Source organism: Gigantopelta aegis, chromosome 4 (genome assembly GCF_016097555.1).
Source record: "Gigantopelta aegis isolate Gae_Host chromosome 4, Gae_host_genome, whole genome shotgun sequence".
NCBI classification, from domain to species: Eukaryota; Metazoa; Mollusca; class Gastropoda; order Neomphalida; family Peltospiridae; genus Gigantopelta; species Gigantopelta aegis.
The window spans coordinates 23,146,068-23,173,015 of NC_054702.1; the positions used below are offsets into that span (position 1 = coordinate 23,146,068).

At 40.7% G+C, this 26,948-nt stretch overlaps 2 protein-coding genes across 3 annotated transcripts; one reads left to right on the plus strand and one right to left on the minus strand.

Annotated features, from left to right (window-relative positions):
- Positions 1 to 1,400: 1,400 nt before the first annotated feature.
- LOC121369751 (zinc finger MYM-type protein 1-like) lies at positions 1,401 to 13,291 on the minus strand. Its single transcript, XM_041494808.1, has 3 exons — positions 13,149 to 13,291; positions 6,966 to 7,633; positions 1,401 to 1,414 (listed from the first exon to the last, which is right to left on the minus strand). The coding sequence occupies exons 1-3, from the start codon at positions 13,289 to 13,291 to the stop codon at positions 1,401 to 1,403; spliced, it is 825 nt and encodes a 274-aa protein (XP_041350742.1).
- Positions 4,138 to 26,197, plus strand: LOC121372292 (bifunctional protein GlmU-like). 2 transcript variants are annotated; one of them, XM_041498585.1, is made up of 4 exons: positions 4,138 to 4,262; positions 23,219 to 23,305; positions 25,169 to 25,333; positions 25,905 to 26,197. In XM_041498585.1, the coding sequence occupies exons 2-4, from the start codon at positions 23,270 to 23,272 to the stop codon at positions 26,157 to 26,159; spliced, it is 456 nt and encodes a 151-aa protein (XP_041354519.1). In that variant the 5' UTR covers positions 4,138 to 4,262; positions 23,219 to 23,269; the 3' UTR covers positions 26,160 to 26,197. The 2 variants fall into 2 exon arrangements, with proteins under 2 accessions (XP_041354519.1, XP_041354518.1); XM_041498584.1 differs by lacking the exon at positions 4,138 to 4,262 and adding an exon at positions 5,566 to 5,631.
- The last annotated feature ends 751 nt before the right edge of the window (positions 26,198 to 26,948 follow it).

Consider the following 26,948-nt stretch of genomic DNA (forward strand, 5'->3'; position numbering starts at 1 on the left):
CATCTCAGTGTAGCTCCTGTCTCAGTGTAGCTCCCATCTCTGTGTAGCTCCCATATCGGTGTAGCTCCTGTTTCTGTGTAGCTCCATCTCAGTGTAGCTCCTGTCTCTGTGTAGCTCCATCTCAGTGTAGCTCCCGTCTCTGTGTAGCTCCCATATCGGTGTAGCTCCCATATCGGTGTAGCTCCATCTCTGTGTAGCTCCATCTCAGTGTAGCTCCTGTCTCAGTGTAGCTCCATCTCGGTGTAGCTCCTGTCTCTGTGTAGCTCCATCTCAGTGTAGCTCCATCTCTGTGTAGCTCCCATATCGGTGTCTCTGTGTAGCTCCATCTCTGTGTAGCTCCATCTCAGTGTAGCTCCCATCTCTGTGTAGCTCCCATATCGGTGTAGCTCCTGTTTCTGTGTAGCTCCATCTCAGTGTAGCTCCCATCTCTGTGTAGCTCCCATATCGGTGTAGCTCCTGTCTCTGTGTAGCTCCATCTCAGTGTAGCTCCCGTCTCTGTGTAGCTCCCATCTCAGTGTAGCTCCCATATCGGTGTAGCTCCATCTCTGTGTAGCTCCATCTCAGTGTAGCTCCTGTCTCTGTGTAGCTCCATCTCAGTGTAGCTCCTGTATCTGTGTAGCTCCATCTCAGTGTAGCTCCTGTCTCTGTGTAGCTCCCATCTCTGTGTAGCTCCCATCTCAGTGTAGCTCCTGTCTCTGTGTAGCTCCCATATCGGTGTAGCTCCCGTCTCAGTGTAGCTCCCATCTCTGTGTAGCTCCTGTCTCTGTGTAGCTCCCGTCTCTGTGTAGCTCCCGTCTCTGTGTAGCTCCCATATCGGTGTAGCTCCTGTCTCTGTGTAGCTCCATCTCAATGTAGCTCCTGTCTCTGTGTAGCTCCATCTCAGTGTAGCTCCTGTCTCTGTGTAGCTCCCATCTCTGTGTAGCTCCATCTCAGTGTAGCTCCTGTCTCTGTGTAGCTACCATCTCTGTGTAGCTCCATCTCAGTGTAGCTTCCGTCTCGGTGTAGCTCCCGTCTCCATGTAGCTCACAGATTAGAACACTCTCTGTTTGTTTGAAAACTCGCAGGCCTGTAGCCAGGATTTTGAGTTGGGGGGGGTGTCATTTAGGCTTATGGAAGGAAGGAAATGTTTTATTTAACGACGCACTCAACACATTTTATTTACGGTTATATGGCGTCAGACATATGGTTAAGGACCACACAGATATTGAGAGAGGAAACCCGCTGTCGCCACTTCATGGACTACTCTTTCCGATTAGCAGCAAAGGATCTGTTATATGCACCATCCCACCATCCCACAGACAGAGCAAATCCTCAAATTCGGGGGGGAAACTGAAATATTCGGGAAAATTAGTTGGCCTGAAACGTTTTCACTATGTATTTTCATCATTCTAACCACAATGTTAGTTCGTAATCCCTGTAAAAAAACAACCCAAAAAACACAGTGATTCATGTGATTCGTTTGCAGCCTGTTTGACAGTAATGCTAATATAAATTGATGTTAATGTTATCCAGATTTGGGCATTTTCATTTAATTCGGGCAAATATCGATCTTCCCCTCTACAAAACTGGAAACCTGTACGCCTATATTGCATCGGTCCGTCGGGCTATTAACAGCACAAACCTTTCTAGTCTTCCAAAAGGGGTGGAATTTTTATTCATTTCGGTAATGGTAGAGACCTCATCTGTGGTGTGATTGGTTGCAGGATCGATCGCAGGCCCATAGGAATTATATTTGGAGTGGGGTGGGAAACGAGCCATGTTTTTATCTTTACTTACATAGAGTACAACAACAAAAAAACCACACGTTTTCGCCACACACACACACACACACACAGAGAGAGAGAGAGAGAGAGAGAGAGACACACACAGGTTCCTAAGGGGGTCGTGATCTGTGGACACGGGGTGGGGTTGGAGGTCTTTTCCAACTATAGTGCATGGGCGGATCCAAGGGGGGGGACCAGGGGGACGCGTCCCCCCCCAAAAATTGTTCAAGTGCCCTCAAAATGTCCAAGTGCCCTTTTTGTTTGTAGAATTTTTTTTTTTTTAAGTAAACAATAATTATATTGTAGATAAATGAAATCAAGATTTTCGTGTACATGCGCAAGCTTGCAGATATGTGTCTGTGTTATTGAGTCTCAATGGGGCCCCATTGAGGTTCTAACGCGAGTGACGCCAATTTACTTCATTATTGCTAGTATATTATGACGTAGAACTGTAGGAATTCATATTAATTGTAAATATCAAAACTTGTAGTAAGGTGCCCTTTTGACGAGTCAATGTGCCCTTCTTTTTTGGTCCCCCCCTAAAAATATTTCCTGGATCCGCCCATGTAGTGCCCTACAACTGGTACATCAAAAAACGTGTTATTTGTACTGTCCTGTCTATAGGAAAGTGCACATAAAAGATAATTTTTTGCTTGATTCATACGGCAGCAGTGGATTTCGACAGTGTCAAAATATGTAAAACACCAAATGGTAACGAGCGCTGAGGTGTTTACATGCATCGACCCATGCGAGGCAAGATTTTAAAATCGGGGCTTGGAAGGAGACTACAGACCTGTATCGAGTCCGCTTGGACACACCTTCCGCCACACGTTATACAGTTATACACAAGAACAGCAGATATGATACTCTAGAGTCTTTATTCCACGTCCAAACCACTAAAGTCGACGCCACACGATACGAGATAGCCGATTTTATCCCCGGAATGTTGACGATATTCATAAAGAGTTTGGGGCGGGGCGTAACCCAGTGGTAAAGCGTAAGCTTGATGCGCGGTCAGTTTGGGATCAATCCCCGTCAGTGGGCCCATTGGGCTATTTCTCGCTCCAGCCAGTGCACCACGACTGGTATATCAAAGGCTGTGGTATGTGCTATCCTGTCTGTGGGATGGTGCATATAAAAGATCCCTTGATGCTAATCGAAAAGAGTAACCCATGAAGTGTCGACAGCGGGTTTCCTCTCTCTATATATGTGTGGTCCGTAACCATATGTCCGACGCCATTTAACCGTAAACAAAATGTGTTGAGTGCGTTGTTAAATAAAACCAAACAACAACAGTAAATTAAAACAATTTAACTTTTTAATGTACATTTTGCATACTGAGATCATGTTTAACCAATTTGTCAATTTACACAACAGATAGGCTCATTAGACATACTTTATTATTTGTTCAGAAAAACATGCAAACAATTTTCATCAGTTTAGAATAAAGAAGAAAACAAGTTTTCCAGACATTTTGTTTTACCATGCGTCAGGATATTGAGCTGAATTTTGTGTGTAGCTTTAGCATGTACTGTTACCTATCAAGTTTTAATTTTAACTTAAAGTTAAAACTTGATCTGTAATAGTACATGATAAAGTTCAAGGGCCATAACTCTGTCAAAACTGGGTAAATTGCCATGAAAGTCGGATTTGATCTGTAACAAAAAATGTTAAAGCTATACACAAAATTTTAGCTTAATATCCTGAGGCATGGTAAAACAAAAAATCTGCAAAAACAAATTTTCATATCTCCTAAGTTCAAGGGCCATAATTCTGTCACAAATTGGTTAATCGCCATGAAAGTCAAACGTGATCTGTAACAGTACATTATAAAGCTATATAGATTTCTACATACAAAATTGCAACATCTAGAAACATCTGTAAAACAATATGTGGAACAGACGGGCGGACAGACAGACGACGGGCGGACGGACGGACAGACAGACAGACGGATGGATATAAAACCTATAGACCGGTAGGGGACTAATAAATATTGCAAAAATGGGAGCCCGTACGCCTATATTGCAGAAGTTCGTCAACTAATCTTTATGATTTCATCAATCTTATGGCGTAAACCCTCGAAAAATATGTTAGGGGAGTAGCGTGATCTGGACCTGGGGGGGGGGGGGGGGGGGGGGGGGGGGGGGGGGTCGAATGTGAACCAAATGGACCCTTTTTTTATTTTGTTTTTGCACCACCAGAAAGTCCATATGTATAAACCTGTATGTTTTAGTTCTGAAAGCGGACCATTTGCTTCAGCGGGGGCGGGGGGGGGGGGGGGGGGGGGGGTCATCCGAATCCCACGAACCCCCCCCCCCCCTAGCCTACGCCCCTGCAAGGTCAGTTTACTCTAAACCAGATGATAAAGACATTTTTTTATTTGAAAGTCACGGTCACAGTTTAAGACTGTTTGTTCCTTGTATTGTGATGGTAAACACAAGCCCACGCTAAGCGGGCCGTACGCCGAATTTGGCTCTGTCACATGTTCTAAACCACGAGGTTTGTCGGTCAATATTTCCTTTTGTTGCAAAATGTCGTTTTCTCCCAACAGTCTGGCTACGTCACGTGTTGTCACGCTTATGCTTTGTCGAAATCAGAACTGTCAAACATTCAGTTATTTAGTCATTTTAATCTACTCGTATATTAATTTATATGACCATAACTACATGTATATAGTCTCCCTTTTTGATAGTGTGTCGTTAAACATTCATTCATTCATTCATAATGTTATAAGCTTTCTGGAGGGGGTCAAGGCGATCGCCCCCATCTCCCAGTGATGGAGCGAATCTTTGCATTCAGGCAAAAACGGACTGTTTAATTTATTTCGGGCAAACATCAGTCTGTCCTTCACCATCTCCACCCTACAAAAAGGGAGCCCGTACGCCTATTATTTATTTCATTCATTTATTCATAAATGACACATTCTCAGCTAAATGCGAGCAGATTAATTTAACATCCCAGTGCACTCTCTCTCTCTCTCTCTCTCTCTCTCTCTCTCTCTCTCTCTCTCTCTCTCTCTCTCTCTCTCAGACTTTCTCCATCTCTCTTTATCTCTCTCTCTCTCGTCATTTCACCTTTTTCTCCCACCCTCTCTCCCCCCTCTAATTCCCTCTCCTCTGTGTGTGTGTCTGTGCGTCTCTCTCTCTCTCTCTCTCTCTCTCTCTCTCTCTCTCTCTCTCTCTCTCTCTCTCTCTCTCTCTCTCTCTCTCTCTCTCTCTCTCTCTCTCTCTCTCTCTCCGTCTCTCTCTGTGTGTGTGTTATACTGGAAATAACCGTAGTTTAAACTGTACTGAGGTCTCATCAAAAGACAATGTTGCAGCGTTAACATTGTTGCCTATGGAATTATATTCGGTATAGTACAACCGTTTGCTGACAACGTACTGTCGGTTTCCAATCTAATTAAAATTAGCTCCACTATTACATGTGGATCTAACACCAGCCAGTTAGAGCTCATGTCCACCAATCAAAACCTTACTTGCAGAATCCTGCCAGTGATTTAAAAATAATTTGAAAACATTCCGAATTATCCTGAGGGTATACGACATGTTTCGTGTGAATTACGAATGCCTTAAAACATGTTTTATTTTATAAAATAAATAATGTGTAATGTAAAACTGAAGACTGATTTAGTTGGGGTTTTTTATAAATAAATAAATAATTTTTAATGTAAAATTGAAGACTGATAACCCACCCCGTACGTATTGGTATGGTTCGCTGTACTGCGGCCACTAAAATAGACTCTCCCGATATTTTTAGAATTTGTATGCTCCCAAATAACGTTATAAAAGGCGAAGTGTGACTGGTCAATATTCAACATCCACTCTCTCAGTTCAAGGACCAAGGAGCAGTACTTGTACTAAGGACCAAGGTAGGAAAATAGTTGTTAGATAGTTAGATAGTCAAGTCAAGTTATTTTAGTTAGTTCATGTTGATATTTTTGTTCAAAATTATACTAGCATTTTTTGTATTTTTGTATCTCTGCTTTAGAATTAACCTATAATTATTTATATTACATACCCTAGTCACTCCTTTACCGGTTACTCGCAAGTATCAATACCTTAGTTAAACAAAAGAGAACTAAAATAGAAATGGATACCAATAACGCCACCCCCACAAACGAGAAAAAAGGGCCTAACCCGCAAACTGTGGAAAACGTAATCAAAGTTGACGTAATAGTAGACGACCCTGATAAGAACGAAACCCAATCCCCCCGGTCCCCCACTCCCCCCCCCCCCCCACCCTTCGACCCATCGCCACCCCGCGCACCAACCGGAAAACACCAGCGCTCAAAACCAGAATAGATAGCGATGTAGAGTTTGTCTCAGCAAACCCCAACAGAACTGATATTGAACAAGCCATTAAGCTAGCCCATAAATCAACAACAGTGGATAACGCCCCTAATACCCCCCGCACTGCCTCCAAAAGGAAGTGCGAACTAAACCTAAGTAGGGAGGATTCAGACGCAGAGGACATGGAGGAAAAAACCAACGAGTTAGACTCAATCCACCCCGAGGTGCCAATAGCCAATAGATTTCAAGTCCTAACAAACACGCGGGTACACAAAACCCCCAAAACCCAGGCTCACAAACAAACACCACATACAGGAATCAGACAAGTGTTAATCAAGAGTCAGAACCCAACATTCTATAAGTTTATATACTTGCAAAAGACAATCACCAACATGACAAACACTAAAGCCATTTTCTACCATACTCAAACGAGCACAGGTGAAACATTTATTAAAGGAGACGAGACTGCTCTTAAAGCACTCGGCACCATTTTTCACATCTACACAAGCCCGAGCTCAGACACAATATCAGTAGTTCAGCTTGTGTCAGTGACCGCTGCACCAGGCACACAAACGATGTTTGCAAGCACGAGAGCGGAACCATTGACCAAACCAGGCAAGCCAGATTATAAACAGACAAAAGCGGCTAGCGCAACAGTGCTTCACAACATTAAAAACGCCTTAACAAACATGCAAACAAAAGCACAGAAAAAACTGGTTTTTTCCTCCTGTCCAAAAAACGTCACCACAACGTTAGCTTAGCTTAGTAACTTGTTTAACGTGTCCATATAGGGGCCTACCCATAGGCGTCGATCCAGTTTTAAAAGTGGGGGGGACTGATACATATACATATATTTTTATTTTTTTGCAGGGGGGGGGGGGGGGTCGAGGTGCATCGCGAAGGAACGGTGCACTCTCAATGGCCTTCGCACAGATGAGGTGCGTGATGTGTGCACCGCAATGCGTGTAGTTTGCCAGTGGTTGTACTTTCTTGATCAGTGCTTGGCAGCCTTGGTATTTGCCCGACATATTGCTGGCTCCGTCATACGTTTGCGCTCTCAGATGCGTGATTGGGAGGTTGAGTCTGAGCAACGCGTCTTGCAGCATATTGCTGAGGCTGGCACCAGTCGTCTCAGATACGCTGTACAGACCGATAAAGTCCTCGTGAACGTCGTAAGCGTCATCTATATATCGCACGCATATTGCCTCCTGTTCAACGCCTTGGATGTCTTGGGTTCCGTCGACAATGACTGCAAAAAGGCCCACGTTCTTGCAAATATTTCGCAGCACCATGTGTGCCATGATTTTTAACAGTTCATTTTGCACGGCAACGCTTGTGTATGAAGTTGTGCGTGTCAGCCACCTCTGTAACACGACGTCATCGTTGCTCCGCAGCTCTAACAACTTCATGAAGTTACCGTCGCTTGACTCTTTGCCGCGTATTGCCAGTCCCTGCTGCGCTAGATACTGGACGGTCGTCACAATCTTCAGCAGAGCGTTGCGCGCCTTCGTTTGTTCTTCAAGATGGTGCGTACTTAACTGTGCGTCAACGTCGTTGTTGGAAGACCGGAATTTCAGGTTGCTATGAGAAATATGTGCAGATGTCTTTTCGTGGATTTTGAATTTCTAAATTGCCTTCTTCCAGTTGCAAAATCCCTTGGAAACAATGTGTCCTCTGAACACCGCGCCATGCCGGCCAAGTCCATGCATACTGCTTCAGCACAAGTAAAGCAGAGTACTCCGCTAACGTTAGCGTCAAAGTGGAGCCATGGAAAGCTATCGAACCACGCGCGCTGAAAACATAGCGTTCGTTTAGCGAGCCGTTGCACCGGCATGCAGTTGACGTCCCGTGGCTGGTACGGCACTGGCGGTAAGATGGGCAACCGTGTCTGAGAAGTGACTCTTTTCTCTGTTTTTTTCTTTAACATCTTCACCAACAACTTCGACATTTGAATCCGGTGTCGTCCCTACTCGCAAAAGAGTCTGGGCATGGCATGGTATGGCAGTGAAGAACTTTTTAATGTCCATGGTAGTTTTTTCTACGGTATACTATCTCCGTTAGCGTTTCGTCCTGGACGATGCAGTTTGCCAAATAACCTGCGTGTAATTCATCAAATTCGAATTGTTGTATCAAATAGCATGTCAAAATAACCGGATATAAGCCTATGGGTACAATGATAATTGACGAATACATTGTATGCAAAATATTCGTTATTAGATTCCTGGAGACTGGAGTAGTTGTTTTTCCGACGATATAACCACGGCCGGTCTATAACAACTAAACTAGTGACCATCATCTACCTAGCGCGCATGCGCTATTGGTAGTTTGATCCGATGTCCTTGTTTCAAAATAAAATAAACGCATTTTTTTCAGAATAAAAAAAATAAAAAAATAATTAAACAATATTATTTACTTGACAAATTAACAAATATCGCTAGTAACCATTATTTATATAACTTTCGTTCCGTCTTTCCTTTACGTGTTTTATTTTATTATTAATTTCAAATGTCTTTCATTGGGTTTTTTCAAATTATAAAAAAAGTAGACGCCAGTACTGAACATTTCTGGTGTTACCTTTTTATAGACTTTCTGCCCCAACACTTGGGTATAATTATTTCAAATTACACATCACTACCTAAGTTTATAGATTGATATGTCTATTGATGATGAAAGGAGAGAGAGAGAGAGAGAGAGAGAGAGAGAGAGAGAGAGAGAGAGAGAGAGAGAGAGAGAGAGAGAGAGAGAGAGAGAGAGAGAAGAGAGCATATATATTATTATTCAAAATAGCATATACACTTAGTGACATAATGCTAAGAGTAAATCAGCAATACCTGTTATTTATATGAAGTTCGAAACCAATTAGTCAATTTCAGTATAAAAGAAAGAACCATTATGTTTTAATAGTTATTTTTACTTAACCAATAACGCATATTTAGATACCGTATAACCGGAAACATTTCGAGGTTTTTCATTTTCGAGGTTTGGTCAATTTGAAATGGGCGTGTTTTTATTTTCATGTTTTAGCAAATCTGGTTTGCGAAAATTTTGTTATTGTTGTTAATTAAAAGTTCAACATCGGCTTCGAGTTGCTTAAAATCGCCGGAGCATAACGTGAAACAACAGAACACTCAATTGCAAGTGGATAAGGCGGTATCCTATTGGCGAGACAACTGATGACAAGACGTTTATTTAAAGCCATTACGATTGTGTGAGAAGTGTTCTAAGTCAGACAGTGTGGTGTTTGATGTTTAATCTGAGCTCGACATGTTCATTCATACTCGTATACAGTAAGCTGGCTCAGTCTATTCTCTTGTAGTTTCCTGTGGTCTGCGGTGCTCTGCGCATGGCAGGAAATATCAGGAAATAAAGTATTTCGGTAAATAGTTATTTTAATAATTTTATTATATAGTGGGCACAATGAATATTTGTGATTTATTTGGGGATATCTTCAACTATTTTCAAGGTTTAAAATAAAAACTACTACAAATAGATTGTAAAATAATTAGTATATTTACTACCAGTCTAGTGTAGGAACATAAGAGCCGGCACTCCAAAGCGAAATGCCAAATGGTGATCAGTTACGCTATATATACTAGAACATATTTGTTTCGTCTGAAAAAAGTGGGGGGGGGGGGGACATTTCCTATGCTGCCCCCCCCCCCCAAGCTGAAAAGTGAGGGGGACATGTCCCCCCTGTCCCCCACCGATTGACGCCCATGGGCCTACCACTAGGGTTTCGAACACGCCTATCCCGAGTCCGGAATTTTGAAAATTAACGCCAAAAGTATAAAAAGGGGAAAATTGGGGTTAAAAAGGTTTGGCTGCGCCCTTAAAGAAAAATATCAACATTCCTATCCTATATAAATTATTAATATAATATATTTTCGGCGCAAATTTAGATGGGCTGGTCTAATATTAATAATAATTCTTAAACAATATTCATTAAGCCTTGGGAGGTTAAGAGGAAAGGGGCTGCCAGTCATATTTTAAACATTGGTGTGACCAGGTGAGGGTCGGGAGGGAGGGGTTGTAAGAGTTTAATCGCTGGTGCCACTAGGGGAGTGGCGCAAAAAATCCAGCGATGGTTAATTTAATATTTCTTTTTAAGTATCAATCCTGCCAGAAGGAGAGAGGTGAACCCGGCCGATCCATGGAAAAACAGGCGACTCCTCAGTTGTCTTCTAAAACAACATGATTAGGTCATTTAGAAGACGCGGCGAACACTTTAATCTATAATACCTAGGGCAGTAGACGAGGTAATAGTAACCAAGCCACTACCAAAGGCACAGACCTTGCCCTGTTAAATTACATTTTTTTTTTTTATTAAAAATATAAAATAATGATTAAAATATGGATAAAATATACATAACAATAACCTATCAAATTAATTTACAAAAAATAATAATAAAAAACCCTAAAAAAAACCCCTAAAACCCCCACAAAAAACTAAATAAATAAAATAATATAAAATAAAAGGGAAAAAAAAAAAAAAAAAAAAAAAAAATACCACCCAAAAAACCACACAACCAAAGCCAAAATTAAAAGTCACACATATTTATAACATGCAATTTTCCGGAAGGTGGAGGGGATTACTGCAAGATAAGCCACCACCCAATACCGAGCAATACACTTACACTCACACACTTGCATAGCACAAACATATATACACAGCTAAAAGAAATGTCCTCATCCAGCCACCATAAACGTTTGGTAGAGCTGGTAGAGACATATAAATTGATTAAAAAGAATAAATGTTAAATAATATCTTTAATTATTAAAAAGCGATTAACCTGGCCCGGGAAAAGTGCAGCCACGCGCGACCAACCAGTTACCAAACAAATTTTGACATAGCCGGTACAATTGCACGGGGACATAGACAACCACCTATAAACAAAGATTAGATGAATAATTTTTTTTTTTTTAAATAATTAATTAAAATAATTAACACACAACGAGAGACGCGGCCAATCGATAGCTGTAGCCAGCATTAACAGAGCTGTCACCTTGGTCTGACCTCTGACGTCACAGCTAGCGACACAAGGTAGGCAGTGTAAATATCGATCGGTGTGTGCACTAAAATAAATAAATAATAATAATAATAATATAATAATAATAAGGGGCAGAGCGCCGAGGTAGGCTTAGTAAACTATACTATTTTATTAACCGTATATTTATAAATCTTTAAATATTAATTTATTATTATAATAGTTTTACCCATAATTAATAGTAAACTAGTTAAGCCCGTACCCCGGACGAGCGCATATCGCAAAGCGAGTTCTAAGTAGAGCAACTCGCCGGTGGGTCGTAGCTAACCAATCTAATTAATTTACAAATTGAGTTATTAATTAATTACTTAAATATTCCTATTAGTCTCCAACACATAGGCTATTAAAAGTCTGTCTGTTATTGCTTTATACTGTTTGTCGGGATTAAGTAAATTAGTTGGATTAAATATAATTTTATTTTTAGCAAAATGATTAATTAATTTAGTTCTATTTTTATTGTATTTAGTACAGAAGAAGAGGTAATGACCCACATCTTCTGGAGTATTACAATGGGTGCAATTTGGACTATTAATCTTTCTTAATTTAAATTTAGTTTGGTTAAGACCAATAGATACACCCATTCTTAATCGAGCTATTGTTCTAGTTGCCTTTAAATTAAATGAAAGTGGGCCAGGTGTGGAGACATTAGGTTTAATATTAGCGTGCCATGCTCTCGTCCTGTGGTCCCAGTCGGTTTGCCACAGGCGACCAATGCATGGCACGACCATAGACATTATTTCATTATAATTATATTTAATATTAATTTTAATTTCATTATCTAATAAAGATGTTTTAGCATACATGTCTGCTGTCTCGTTTCCGCGTATACCCACGTGGGCCGGGACCCACTCCAAAACGACCTCAACGCCGCAGTGAATAATTTTATTATAAAAACTAAAAATGTTTTTCACAATTTCAGGTCTGATACTGTGGGAGCCACTAATGGACTGCAGGGCACTGAGGCTATCTGTAAGAATAATAAATTTATTCTGGCCGTCTAGTTTTTTTTATAGTTGTTTAAAATCCACACCAGGGCATATTGAATAGCCAACAGCTCCGTGGTGTAGACTGAAACATTGTCAGTCAGTCTGGCCCTAAAGTGACTATATCCATTAATTTCTTTGACGGCAAAGGCCATACCCGCCCTACCAGTTATGGGGTCTTTAGAGCCGTCAGTATAAATTTGTAAATAATCTTTATAAATTTCCCCCATTATAATTCTAAATAAAGTATTCTTAAAAACTGGTAGTTCGATTTTAGATAATTCATTTTTAATAAAAAAAAGTGAACCTTAGGCGGTATGAGAGCCCATGGGGCTTTGAATCTAGCACTACAATCACTCATAGATAGATTCGCCACCCCAAAATCGCCAGCAAACCTGTTTAGATAAGAAACAATGGATATATTAGAGTCCCGGACTGACTGAGTAGGCAGGGAAACTAATATATTTACTGGATTATTAGCAACCAATTTCTTACTTTATAAAGATGTTTTAGTCCCTATTTTATACGTCTGAGGGCAAGTGGGAGGACACCCAACTCAGCTAATACACTATCATGGGGCGTGCACACTGAGGCCCTTATAATAATACAGAGGGCCCTGTTGTACACGCTCTCAAGTTTTTTTAGTTGGGTGTCACCTTGAGACTATGAACGCCTCGAAAATCATGAGCAGTGTTTTTCTATCGCTACCCCATGGGACTGCTGATAAAATTGTTATAAGATTTATGTAATACTTACAGGTGCCAACTATATTGGTTATATGTTGCACGAATGAAAGCCTCTGGTCGAAGGTCACTCCCAATTTGGGATAGCAATAGGTTTTGAACCCCCTTGGTTTCTAATAGAAGTTTCCTGAGTTGGGGGTCTAGGGGGGGGGGGGGGGGGGGGCTTGGGTACTCAAAGGCGCCAAGTGAACAGGGGCGGAGGGGGCAGATGGAACTCTGGCACTCCCAGCCAGGGTATTACCCCTGGCATTCCTCTCTGCAAGGATTTTGATCGCCTTGAGATGTTCCGGACACTCCCTGTCATGAGTGCAATGAGGACCCCGACAGTTCGCGCAAGAGACGACCCTCGTGCACGGGCTGTCGGAGTACCTCTTGGGGTGACTGGCCCAACACCGGAAACAAATGGGGTGCTCCCGAGTAGACCTGCACCTCCTCACTGTGTGCCCCCACCTCTGGCACCTGGCGCATTTAACTGGATTTTCCTGATAGTTAGACATTCTAAAGCCAACAATGTCTACCTCCGTTGGGCGGGACAGGAGGATGTCCAGAAAACCATTATTCCAGACAGTTAGGTTCTTAATATGCAAGTCACTATTTCCATGCCGTATCCTGTTGAGGAGATCAGCCCCTCTTTGACCTACTAGGTTTGTCTTGACAATACACCACAACCAACTCAGAAAAAGTAGCGGACCAAAAAGAAAGCACAAAATCCACGACGTCCGCCGTAGAAAAAACACCCCGGAGTCAGACGCCATCTTCTCCTTCGGATGATGATGATAACTAGTTTAACGTGCCCATATACCACTAGGGTTTCGAACACGCCCATCTCGAGTCCGACCTCCGATAAGATCGGTGGCCTGACTCGGGATGGAGGGGGGGGGGGGGGGGGGGGTTGAAAATGGGCAGAATTTTAAAAATAGCAATTAGTAAAAAAGTTAATAGAATAAATAAAAAAAATAAAAAGGTTACAAGCCAAAAATAAAAAGAATTGACTGCTCGGCGGATTATTTATATAATTTGGAGCATTTTAGGAGGACAGTCCAAAATTAAATAAGAGCAAGAAGAGAGGATCGGACTATTTAATAATATTTAAAAAAAAGAAGAAGTAATTTCGACATAAAATTTTGAACGCAGATCTAAAAGTTTAAAGTCCGATCGATATGTCCACGCGAGTGGCCTCGTTAAGGCCGTTTGGGTGCACAGCTTAAAGGGACGAGATGAGTTGCATCCCGTCAAGAAAACCCCTAGATTGACAGTCGATAGACGTTGAAGGTGTAGTGCTGTGCTGAAATACAGATCTTGAGAAGCCGGATCCGTCTGAACGAGAGAGAGTATCAGACTAGTCGTCATGGTTTGGTATAGTGGTGCGGACGGACCCGACTCCGGAGGATACGAGATGGTATCACTATAAAGCAAGGTAAAGTGTTAGAAAAAGAGTAGTAGGGGCCGACCCCGCTTCCTATTTCTTCTTAGAGTGGGGCGGTCAATCTTCCAGTGCTGCTAGGACAGGCTCGGATATGTAGAGACTAAACGCGAACAACCGTGGCGTTCTGCAGAATGGCCGTCATACGAGTCGCGAAAAAAACCGCGTGGAGCTCCAACTGGGAATGTCTCCTTCGGAAGCCACACTGATACACCGGACGTCGGAGAAGATACTCAAATGGAAGTACGCCAAGCATCGCCCACCAACAGGCGCCAAACAGCTGGGTACATCAGGTAACCACGAGGTCAAAAACAGCTCAACAACAGCGAACGCTACCAAACCCGTAAAAACTAGGCAACCCCCCAAAACCCCAACGATTAGCAAAGTAGGAAAAAAAAACCTTCAATCATTCAAAAACCTAAGCAAATATCAAGGTAGGAGCCCAGCAAAAACGCTTACTCGCCATCTCTTCTTAAAGACCAAAACGATAAAAGCCCCAGTCAAAACCAGACAACAAAAGCCAACCAAAACGCCAGCCACAGCACCCAAAGATAGTGTAGGCCTACCCACCCGTCCCATCACCGCCCCCACCCCTACCCCCACTACTAACACCGTCCTAAGCCCCTTCTACAAGGAAGTACCAACAAAGATCGTCGGCAATTTGAAAAGTCAGCCCAACGTCCAGAGCCAAACAACCACCCCCGCCCCCACCGCCAAAACCACTACCCCCATCCCCACCCCCACCCCCGCCCCCACTAACAAATGGTTGGCCAAACTCAACCCACTGCCAGCCCAAGCCACCTCACTCCAAACTCTTAGAGAGGATAATCCCAACCTGTCTATCAGCGAGGTAACAACCTGGACAAACGGTTACCTCCTTATAACAGCCACCCAACCAGGCAATCACTCCATCATAGTGCAAGGGCGCAGACACTCGCTCCTCCCCTACGAGAACAAACCAAGTAAGTGCCACCACTGTCAGCAGTGGGGACACGGCGCCGCTAAATGCCGCCACTACAACAGTCTACCCACCTGCCACCGCTGCGGCCAAAACATACCAGAGCCTCCCTCAACTCACCTTGCACCAACCCCATCCAATGTCCCAATTGCCTGGACAGACACATGGCCCACGACCCCCGATGCCACCACTATCAAAGGGCACTGCGGCAAATGAACCTTATGGATAAAAAAGAAAAAGTCACAATTAAACCAAAACTAACCAGCAGAGACAACTACCTAGTAACGAAAACAATCTCTTATGCAGAAAAAGTCAAAACAACAGACCAGACGCAAGTCAGCGAACTCAAAGCCATAATTGAAAAACTAGCCCTAGAAATCTCCTCCATCAAAGCCGACATAAGACAAAAAAATTAACAAGGTAGAAAATAAAGAATAAAAGTTAATAAAATATTTATTAAAAAAATATAAAATAAATAAAAGTAAATAGAAATAAACAGACAAATAAAACAAATAAAATAATTTCAGGATAGAATATGGGAGATACATCTCCACACACCCAAAATAAACAAAATATTCCTAAAAATAAGGGCCTTAGCGTTCTCCAATGGAACGCTAAAGGCCTCCACTCAATGGGACATGGTGCCGAACTCATACAACTCATTAGCATCAATGAACAACAAGCCTGATATCATATGCCTACAAGAAACTTGGCTAAGGAAACGGCACCAGTAAAAATAAAAATAAAAAACCTAAAACTTTCAAAATCCCAGGCTACTCAACCTATTATAAACATAGAGCACCAGAGGTGGACTAGCCACACTTACTAAAAGCACTATACCTCATAGCGAAATCAAATACGAATCCATAAATGCCAATCTAGAAGTCCTAGGACTTACTATACTAAATGATAAAATGCCTATAGACGTTATTAACGTATACAGCCCACCAGGAACAGCCCATAAGCAACTAACTATAAATGATTACAATAAACTTATAAAACCAAATCATAACTTAATACTAGTAGGAGACTTCAACAGCCATAATCCACTGTGGGGAGGTCAGCACTCCGACGCACAGGGAGACATACTGGAAGAATTCATCAATATACATAACCTAGTATGTCTCAACGATGGCAGTAATACCTTCTATCACGGTCTATCGCCAAGCTCATCTGCCATCGACCTCACTATAACATCTACTAGCATAGGCGCAAACGCCCAATGGGAAGTACTCGATGCCCTTAACAGCGACCACCTCCCCATCTTAATCAATTATAAAAGTAATGTAGATGTCACGGGGATCCTATAATACCCGTAACTGAATGAAACACGATTATCAAAATATCTCTCCTAACTGTATATCTATTAGATCTCTCTGTAACAGGCAGTTATACCCGCTGGCTCGTCTAGGTATGATCAGAGATAAGATCTTATATAAAGTATATATTATTATAGCACGTTTAGTTCACTAGAAAACACAACAAAAACACAATACACTTTGGAATCTGTATTAACCTACGCTGACAAATGTACTGCCGCAGTAGTTAATTAACAACAACAACAAATAATAACAACCCAGAACTGATCACTTAATAAGTTAATCTCTAGGTGTCTAGTTTACACAATATGCTAATCACTTCACCGTGACACAACACCCACACGTGTGATAATTGAGAAACGCTTCCAGGAGAACTTAATTAATAAAGGAATTACAACTCTATTCCTAACTGGTTAATTTTTAATTAACCCTTACTACTCGTTCAGTAACGTGTGATAATTGAGAAACGCTGCCAGGAGAACTTAATTAATAAAGGAATTACAACTCTATTCCTAACTGGTTAATTTTTAATTAACCCTTAACTACTCATTCAGTAACCTTGTAACACAGAATTAATACTGGTACCTATCACAATAAAGACAATAACCTACAGTTTACCTAGGTCCTCTAGGATGACTGGCTAAGCTTTATATATATATATATATATATATATATATATATATATATATATATATATATATATATATATATATATATATATATATATCAGAACGGTGAGCCTACAGTATACTGCGTCAGATGACCGGCAGCACCGTCTAAATAATATTTGTATAATACAGTATTAAAATATTTAAAGTCACATCAATCACATCAAGGTTATACACAGAGTAGAAATAAAATTATTTACCAGTCCGGACGGACAGCGATCCCTGGAAGCCTTCCTATGTTTCTCCCCGATATCTCTAAAACCCTAGCTATTTATTATAAAATCCCAGACTGGTACGGAGACAGGACGCGGAACCAAATCTTATGATGTGTATATTTACCAAGCGGTATTTTTTTCTCAGATGGTCAGACTTAATGACGCCTAGTCGCCAAAATCACGGTTGTAAAAACCGCACTCGCGGAGGTATTACGTAACTACTGGCCACCTGGGCTTAAGTGCATGTTGGAACTGCACATGGCCCTCTAAAACAATTAATATCGCCACAGGCAAAAACAAAATTATCCAAACACCGATAACCTAGAATTTAATAAACCACTAACACTGATAGAACTAAAGACTGCTCTTAAAGCTAAAAAAAAGTACCGCCACCGGCCCGACCAAATTAGTTACACCCTGCTTAAGCACATGCCGGACGTAGCCCTAGAGGTAGTGTTATCGCTCTTTAACCGAATCTGGAGGGAGGGCCAAATGCCCACTGCATGGAAACACGCAGAATGCTTTAGTCTCCCTAAAGCGGGAAAAAGACCACTCCCTCCCGGGGAGTTACAGACCGATAACACTTACGTCCCACATGTGTAAAACGCTAGAAACCATCGTTAATAAAAGATTAAATAACTACTTACTAGAAAATAACCTAATTACAAATGTACAAAGTGGATTTAGATCCAAACATTCAACAATAGACCAAATAGTCAGACTTCAAAATAGTATAAACGATGCCTTCCGCAAATCTAATAAAGTATTAGCAATATTCATAGACATCGAAAAAGCATTTGATATGGTATGGAGACAAGGCCTACTCAATAAACTACAAACTAATGCAATCAAAGGCAATATGTTTAACTTCATCAATAATTTTATTCATAACAGATCAATCTCAGTCAGAGTCAACGGTCACTACTCAGATAAAACCGAAATAATTAATGGAATACCACAAGGCTCGGTCCTATCACCAACCTTATTTAACATATTCATTAACGACATAACTAAAGCACTCAATGCTAAAGGTAAACTTAAATCAACCACCCCGTTAAACACAGCATTGTTTGCCGATGACTGCGCCATTTGGCGCACAGGCAGAGTAGTCAAAAATCTATTTAATCTAATGCAAAATGATATGGACAAACTAAATAAATGGGCCCTGGACTGGGGCATTAAATTATCTGAAACAAAAACAGTTTGTATGCTATTTAATAAAGTCAAATCATCAGATAACCTACAGATAACCTCAAACAATAAGCCAATCCCAAGAGTTAACAAATTCAAATTCCTAGGAGTCACCTTCGACTCAAAACTAACCTTTAGTGATCATATTAATGATATTGTCAGACAATCTAAAAATACTCTAAACTTACTGAGAGCAATCCCAGGCACCAGCTGGGGAGCGCAAACAGAGGCAATGCTTATGGTTTACAAAGCATGTATACTATCCAGGATAGACTATGGAGCTCAAGCCTACAGTTGCGCCTCCACAAAACTACTGCAAAAATTAGATATCATCCAAAACCAAGCCCTTAGAACAATAGCTAAAGTTCCAGCTAACACTAGTAGCCAAAGTCTAGAAGTTGAATTCAATAGTATGCCACTTAAATCCCGCCGTAAACTTCAACATCTCAACTACCATCTTAAAATCTATTCACTCCAACTAGATCACCCAGTCCAGGAACTTACCCCCATAATAGTAAAACCAGGACTAGAATTTAAAACCAATAAAAAAACTTAACGATTCATTTGCCACTAAGGCTAGTAAACTTGAAATAGAGGTAGGAATTGATAACTCACCCGTGGCACTATACCATCTCAGTCAACCAATGGAATGCCACACTCCATACCTAATTAAAAAAGCTACTGATGAAACTCCTTCCCACCATTCAAGAAAGTCCTGTTTGAAGCCGCAGCTAATGAAAACTACCCTGAGCATATCCATATTTACACGGATGGCTAAAAAAACATCCCGATAACGGTAGGGTTGGCTTTGCAATAGTAGAAGAAAAAATATCCAAACACTCTAAACTAGTTAAATACGCCAGGCTGTCAGATAATCTATCAGTCTATACAGCAGAACTGACAGCCATCTATGAGGCGCTAATCTGGATTAAAAATAAACAATATCCTAAAAGCGTTATCTTCTCAGATAGTCTCAGCTCTATTCAATCACTTCAAACTAATAAATCTACCAGGCCAGATATCCTCGCAGCTATCCACAACAAAATTCAGGAAATAAACCAACTTAACCTAACAGTAATATTCGAATGGGTCCCAGCCCATGTAGGTATAATTGGCAATGAAATAGCTGACTATGGAGCCAAAACTGCACTCAATAACTAGTACAATTACAGCACTACCTTTAGGAATAACAGAACTAATGTCAAAAGCAAGAAAACACTACATTAATCAGCGGCAGGCAAACTGGGACCTATCAACTAATACATGGCACTATAACATCAAACCACTAGTCAACTCTGTCCGACCTAAACATCCAAACACCTATGTAGATAAACTAATCACTAAGTGTACGCATAGGTAAATCCTCACAGCTCAACAGCTGCTCTTTCACCAAACTTAACCCTGACTGTGAATGTGGCACCCGGGAAGATATGAAACACTACCTCCTGGATTGCACGCTACACAACAGCCAGAGAAAACTAATGTTAGAATCAATCTCCGAAGCTAACCACAATAAACCAATTACCCCTAATTACTTGCTTAACCCTGATAAATACCTTAAACTTAAAACCTTTAAAGCAGTATACCAATTCGTCCAGTCCACCAAACCTAAACTATAAAAGCCACGTGCCACCCGCCGTGCCAGCGTTCGATCGGTGCGGACCGCCAACCCGATGGATCGCAGGCAGGATGGGAGCCGTAGCGCACCCGCTGGGCTCCTGGCAAATTATTGAGAAAGAAGCTAAAATGAGAAAAGATCGCAACCACCCGCCTGTACGTCTCCTGGAGGGAAGAGCGACCTTCCGCACTCGACCGACATGCACTCTAATCTGGGTGGCGACCTATAATTAAGATAAATAATTAATATGCTACCTAGCTCGGGACACCTGTGACTCCCTGGAAGGAACATCCACCCTACGCACTCGAACATGCTAGGTATTCCAACCCGGGGAGATAACCATGTACCTAAAATTAGGTGACATAAATACAGCTATAAAATAATAACTGCTCAAAACCCCCCGCCTGTACATCTCTTGGATGGAAGAGCGACCGTAAGCACCAAGGTGGTCAACGGCGGGTTGGTAGCGAGTGATTATCAATGAATAGATATAATAGACATTGCTTAAATCGTAACACTTGTGACCCCTTGGCGGAACATGCACCCTTCGCACTCGACCAGACCATGTATTCCAATCCGGGGGGAGAACGGTGAAACGACAAAAGCAATAACATATACCCAAACTAGTTAACCAATACGAAATAGAAATTAAACATTTATCAGCAATTGTTCAAAACCACCCGCCTGTACAACTCCGGGGGGAAGAGCGACCTTAAGCACACGACTGACAAGCACTCCAACCCGGGGTTCAACGGCGAGACGGTAGCGAATGATTAATTATCTTTATTGCCATTACTGTAAATATTATTAGGTTCTGAAACTCGTTTTTGCAATTGGTATATACCACCCCCAAACGTTTTGGTGGCCCTTAAATTGGTTACTAATTAGCCAATCAACAGCATTAAGCGATCAAACAAGATAGGATACCACTAATTACCACTTTTTTCTTACAGCATTCCCATTGGTCCAATCCAGCCAATCACGAACAAGGAACCTCACATGTAAATAAACTGCACAATTGTGTTTTGCACTCGCACCATGTTCTTTATTACTGATGCATGAAATCATGATTGACTAAGGTAAGTCAACTAGAGCAACTGAGGAAATAGCAAGCAGGAAAAACAAGATTGACTTAAAAGACTAACCAAGTAAGCCTACTAAATTATTCTACATTACGAACGGTTACCAACATATAGATACCATTCATTTCGCCTCAATAATGTCATTACTTCATAAAATAATTATTCAGGGGGCGGGAATAAAAAAATTCTTAATTACTTAGCTGTTAACTATACTCCTGTACAATTGCTACTAGATACTTTAACCTTTTTTTTTCTTTCATTGATTGGTAATAAAGTTAAGTATGCCAAGCATTAGGCTTTTTAAACCAATACCTACACTATAAGGGTTCCACCCTTCAAATTAGATCGCTAGATTAGTCTAACTCCCCCTCCGTCATTGTGTTCAATGCTATACAAAGACGGAGGGGAATGGGTGGTCATGCTGACCGTTGAATTCACTAGAATAGGGACGTAAGACAATAAGTACAACCTTAACACCAAACTAGGATTTACATACAGACTACACGCTCACTGCAACAGTACACAGGATGCATTGACTAATGATAACAATGCACCCGCCCCCACCCCCCACCCCCCATTTAATGGCCCAGCACGTGCTCCAATAAGGAACCGGACAAAAGAATACCGGTTCCGAGTACACAATTGCAATGCACCCGGGGGAAGCTGAACAAAAGAATATCAGCCTCCCCCACCCAATCCCCAAATACTTGCTGCTGGAGTAAACTTGTACTTGGTGTCACTAAGGAGGAAACGGAGGACTACGCCAACATCATCACGTCGACCACCCCGGAACAAAACGCCTTGCCTACCAGTGCCTACACAATTGCACGAGTCTCCCCTGGGTTGTCATGCCACGACCAGAAGAGGTCTGGTCCTTATAAGGACCCAACGGGCAACTTAGGGAGACAACCAGCATCATGAAGGTCTATAATTAACGAGCTACTCTCGATTCACTAACGAGCTACTCTTGATACAAAACCTATACTAGCTCGACCATTTACCTTTCGACCGACCGTTCAAAATTTCCTCATCAAAATTGCGCACCACTTTCTCTTTGGCATTAACGGCTCCATTCAAATTCCATAGCACCACCAACACCCCTACCCGCCTGCTACCGATTCAATCGGGCTGCTGGTTCTCCCTTGCACCTGCCAGTGCAGGGGGTCCCTCCTTCCCCTCCCCCCACCTTTCCTGCTCTTGTGCCCACGACAGGCGTGCGCTACAACAGCTTGCTCTGAATGTGCACGTAAAACCCTATGACCTGACCTGGTCAATATTTAAATTATTATTTACAGACGAAATGTTACCTGGACATTGGGGACTACGCAGTGTTGTTAGCAATCCGATTAAAATTAGTTCTACTGGTCTAAATAAGGCATTCGTAATTCACATGAAACATATCGTATACCCTCAGGATAATTCGGAATGTTTTAAAATTATTTTTAAATCACTGGCAGGATTCTGCAAGTACGGTTTTGATTGGTGGACATGAGCTCCAACTGGCTGGTATTAGATCCACATGTAATAGTGGAGCTAATTTTAATTAGATTGTGTCGGTTTCATTGAGAGAGAGAGAGAGAGAGAGAGAGAGAGAGAGAGAGAGAGAGAGAGAGAGAGAGAGAGAGAGAGAGAGAGAGAGAGAGAGAGATATCTGTTGCTGGAGCCTTCACTGAGCACCGTAAGTTATATCATCATCATAGTTATTAGCATTATCTAAATCAGACATTATCCATTTTTCTTTACATTGTTGGTTTTGTATTTATAATAAATACAGGTCATCTAAGTGTAAAACGTTTGCTAAAGGTGCGTTATCATGGAGTGATTTGTGGTAACGATCACTAGGACATGATCTAATACACATGTTACGTATGTTATGAGAAAGCATTTTGTGGAACGTTAATTGTGTATTAATATTTTGAAGCACACAAGGCACCTAGCTTATTCAACAGAGAGCAGACGAAAAGATCGAAGAATGGATCCTACACATTGTGACAATCAGGCTACTCCGGTAAGATGAATTCCACACTTCGAAAGTAACATCTAAACATTTTTTTTTTAATTAAAGTACCGCACATCTCAAGAAATTAATGCGAGCAAGCAACTTAAGTCCTATTTTTGGGAATATGTTTTTAGGCCATATATATATTGAATGAGGCAGTAGAGAAACACCGCCCCCTCTCCCTCACAACTGACAATTTTGTCACTGCACCCCCAGTTATTTTCAGCTATGAATACGGCCTGCCTGTTTAATTTTCATCCTGTGATGTGTCATTCTTGAATGTTTTGTGTAATCTGTTAGCTCCCTTGTAAGCCAGAAATATAAAATAAATGCATTATTCTTAACCCTAGACTTTCTGTCCTGGATAGGAGATCTGGCACAAATCCGAGCTCGTGCCCAGTATGGACGTGCCTGAACCTTCAGTGGATATGGGAACATTAATAGAGTTTTCCTTCCTTAAGCCTAGTGGTAGTCTTAGTGATACTGTTTTTCCCCCATTAGTAGCAAGTGATCTTTTATATGCACAATCCCTCAGAGAGAGAGAGAGAGAGAGAGAGAGAGAGAGAGAGAGAGAGAGAGAGAGAGAGGGGGGGGGGGGGAGGGGGGGAGGAAGGAAATGATTTATTTAATGACACACTCAACACATTTTGTATACGGTTATATGGCATCACACATATAGTTAAGGACCACACAGATATTGAGGGAGGAAACTCGCTGTCGCCACTTCGTGGGCTACTCTTTTCGATTAGCAGCAAGAGATCTTTTATATGCACCATCCCATAGACAGGATAGCACATACCAAGGCCTTTGATGTACCAGTCGTGGTGCACTGGCTGGAGCGGGAAATAACCCAATGGGCCCACCGATGGGGATCGATCCCAAACCGACTGCTATATGGCTCTGAAATATGGGGATTTTACGTATCGAGAATCTATGAAAAAGCATTTTAAAAAAATGTTTTTTAGGAGTTTCAAAGAGAATATCATCAAATGCTGTACTTGGGGAAATAGGTAGAGATAATTTTTGTGTGAAATACTTTAGCCGTTGTATAAAATATTGGTGTAAATTGTTATTTGTGGATTCATCCAGATATCCCAAAGCTTGTTATGATATGTTGAAATGTCATGATGAAACTGGTAAAATTAATTGGGTATCACGTGTAAGAACACTGTTGTTTCAAACAGGGTTTTCTTATGTTTGGATTGCTCAAGAATGTGGCATTATCAAGCTAGTTATTTCCAGCTTTGTACAGAGATGTAAAGACATTAATTTTCAACACTGGCATGCTATTAATTAATTCTTCTAATTTTTAAAGGCGTATTCGTCTTTTAAATCTCTTTTAGAAACAGAAAAGTATATATTATATTTATCACAATACAAAGATCTCTTGAGAATTGTTTCTAAATTTAGGTGTTTGTCACCTAAATTAAAAGTACAGAAAAGCAGATATAATCCAGTAATAGAAAGAAATGAAACTGTCTGTTTAAAGTGTAATCTTAATCAAGTGGAAGATGAATATCATTTTCTTTTAGTATGTCCATATTATACTTTGAGCAGGAAATATTTCATATCAGAATACTTTATAGTAAATCCTTCAAGAGAAAAATTTAATTTATTGATTTCTACCCAAAATATAAAATGTATTAAAGGAATAGCCTTGTTTTTAAAAAGAAATCTGCCAGTTTAAACTGAATATATGTTGTAATTTGTACACAATTTTTAGTAGCGCACGATACATTTATTTTAAAAGTAGTTTTCTTGGTTATCTGGCCTCAGTAACCGAATAAATATCTTGTCGTGTCTTTTACCATTTCAGATTGTTTAAATGTGTATTATGTATTTAAATCTCTAATATTATTGTTATTGCTTCAGATATCCTGTAATTTGCAGTGCTATGCATTAAGATTAAAACCCGGCCAGGAATTGAAATCTCACTTGGTGGAGTTTGTACAAGAAAGGAGTCTTACATCGGCGTTTGTGCTCACCTGTGTGGGAAGTGTTACCAAAGCTAGACTCAGAATGGCGAATGCAGATTATGTTAGTAGTTACTTATACAGAACTCAAGGGTGGACCAAGGACAAAAGGGCACCTGGAGCAACTCCCTGAAAAGGAAACCTCAATTAAAATTGTAAATAAATTCTTCAAAAAGGGGCACTTTAATTTTTTAATGGGAGGGACAGGTCCCCCTGGTCCCCTCCCTTGGATCCGCCCTTGAGATGTATATATTTTAATGTGTGTTGTTACTTAGGGGTTTTCTTTTTTTCCTTTTCTTGTATTTTTATTTTTTTATGTTTGTAAAAAAAAAAAAAATAATAATAATAAAAAAAAAAAAAAATAGGAGAACTTGTATTGTTTGTGTTTTGTTTGTTTAATTCTTTAACAAAAACAATTATCGTGGTTATTTAGGGAAGGGGTTAACGTTTGTGTGTGGGTGTTTTATTTTTCTTGTTTGTTTTGTTTTGTTTTGATTTGGTTTGATTTTTTAAAATGTTTTAAATCAATTTCTTTATCACACTTGAATCAAAATAATGTTTGGAAACTAGCAGCTCCTTAATCACAGAAATTTAGGTATAAAAATATAATAATTTTAGTAAATATTTATTTTCAGATAAAAGTCTTTGACGGTCCTTTTGAAATTGTCTCACTCGTTGGTACACTATCTGGGGGAAAGTCGGGCCATCTTCATATATCACTGAGCGACAAGGATGGTCACGTGATTGGTGGTCACGTGATGGGAGATCTGTTTATCCACAGCACAGCTGAGATTGTCATTGGTTCCTGCTCGGGAGTGAGGTTCACGCGGGAGTTTGACCCAGATACCGACTATGACGAGTTGGTCGTTTCTAAAACAGTGACGTCATAAGAGGAATAATATTTTTTTAATTAAAGTCCTATCAAATATTAGTGTTTGTTTTTTATTTGTCATATGATTCATACAAAATTCTTGGAATATAACGTTTGTTTTGTTTAACGACACCACTAGAGCACTTTAATTAATCAATTGGCCATTGGATGTCAAACATAACGGCAATAAATGGCAATCTTACCAGAAATACCAAGTAGACAAAGATATTACATCCCCCCCCCCCCCCCCACACACACACACACACACGCACACATACACACTGATAACTAATTGTAGGCCTATGCATTTTCTCACCACTGGATTTTTCGGGGACTTCGAAATTCAGACAGAGTAAGGGGTGTGCATCCCAGCACTCTTCCTTTGGATCCGCATAATAACTATTTGAAAAGCTACCTGTTAAATACTAAAATAGATTAAACATTTTCATTTTCTTAAAAATTAACATAGAAATTATGAAACAGTCTCTCTCTCTCTCTCTCTCTCTCTCTCTCTCTCTCTCTCTCTCTCTCTCTCTCTCTCTCTCTCTCTCTCTCTCTCTCTCTCTCATTACATAGTGTAATACATTAGTTTCAATGAGATGTCTAGATTGGATGCGTACGGCCAGCAACAATGAAATAATCGTATATATATTATGTATGTTTCAGAACATTAATTTATAAACCAAACAATATAATTACCACGTCTTTTTCGACATAATTGTTTAACGACACCACTTTGATTTATTAACCATCGGCTATTGGATGTCAAACATTCGATAATTGACACTTATAGCCTTAGAGAGGAAAC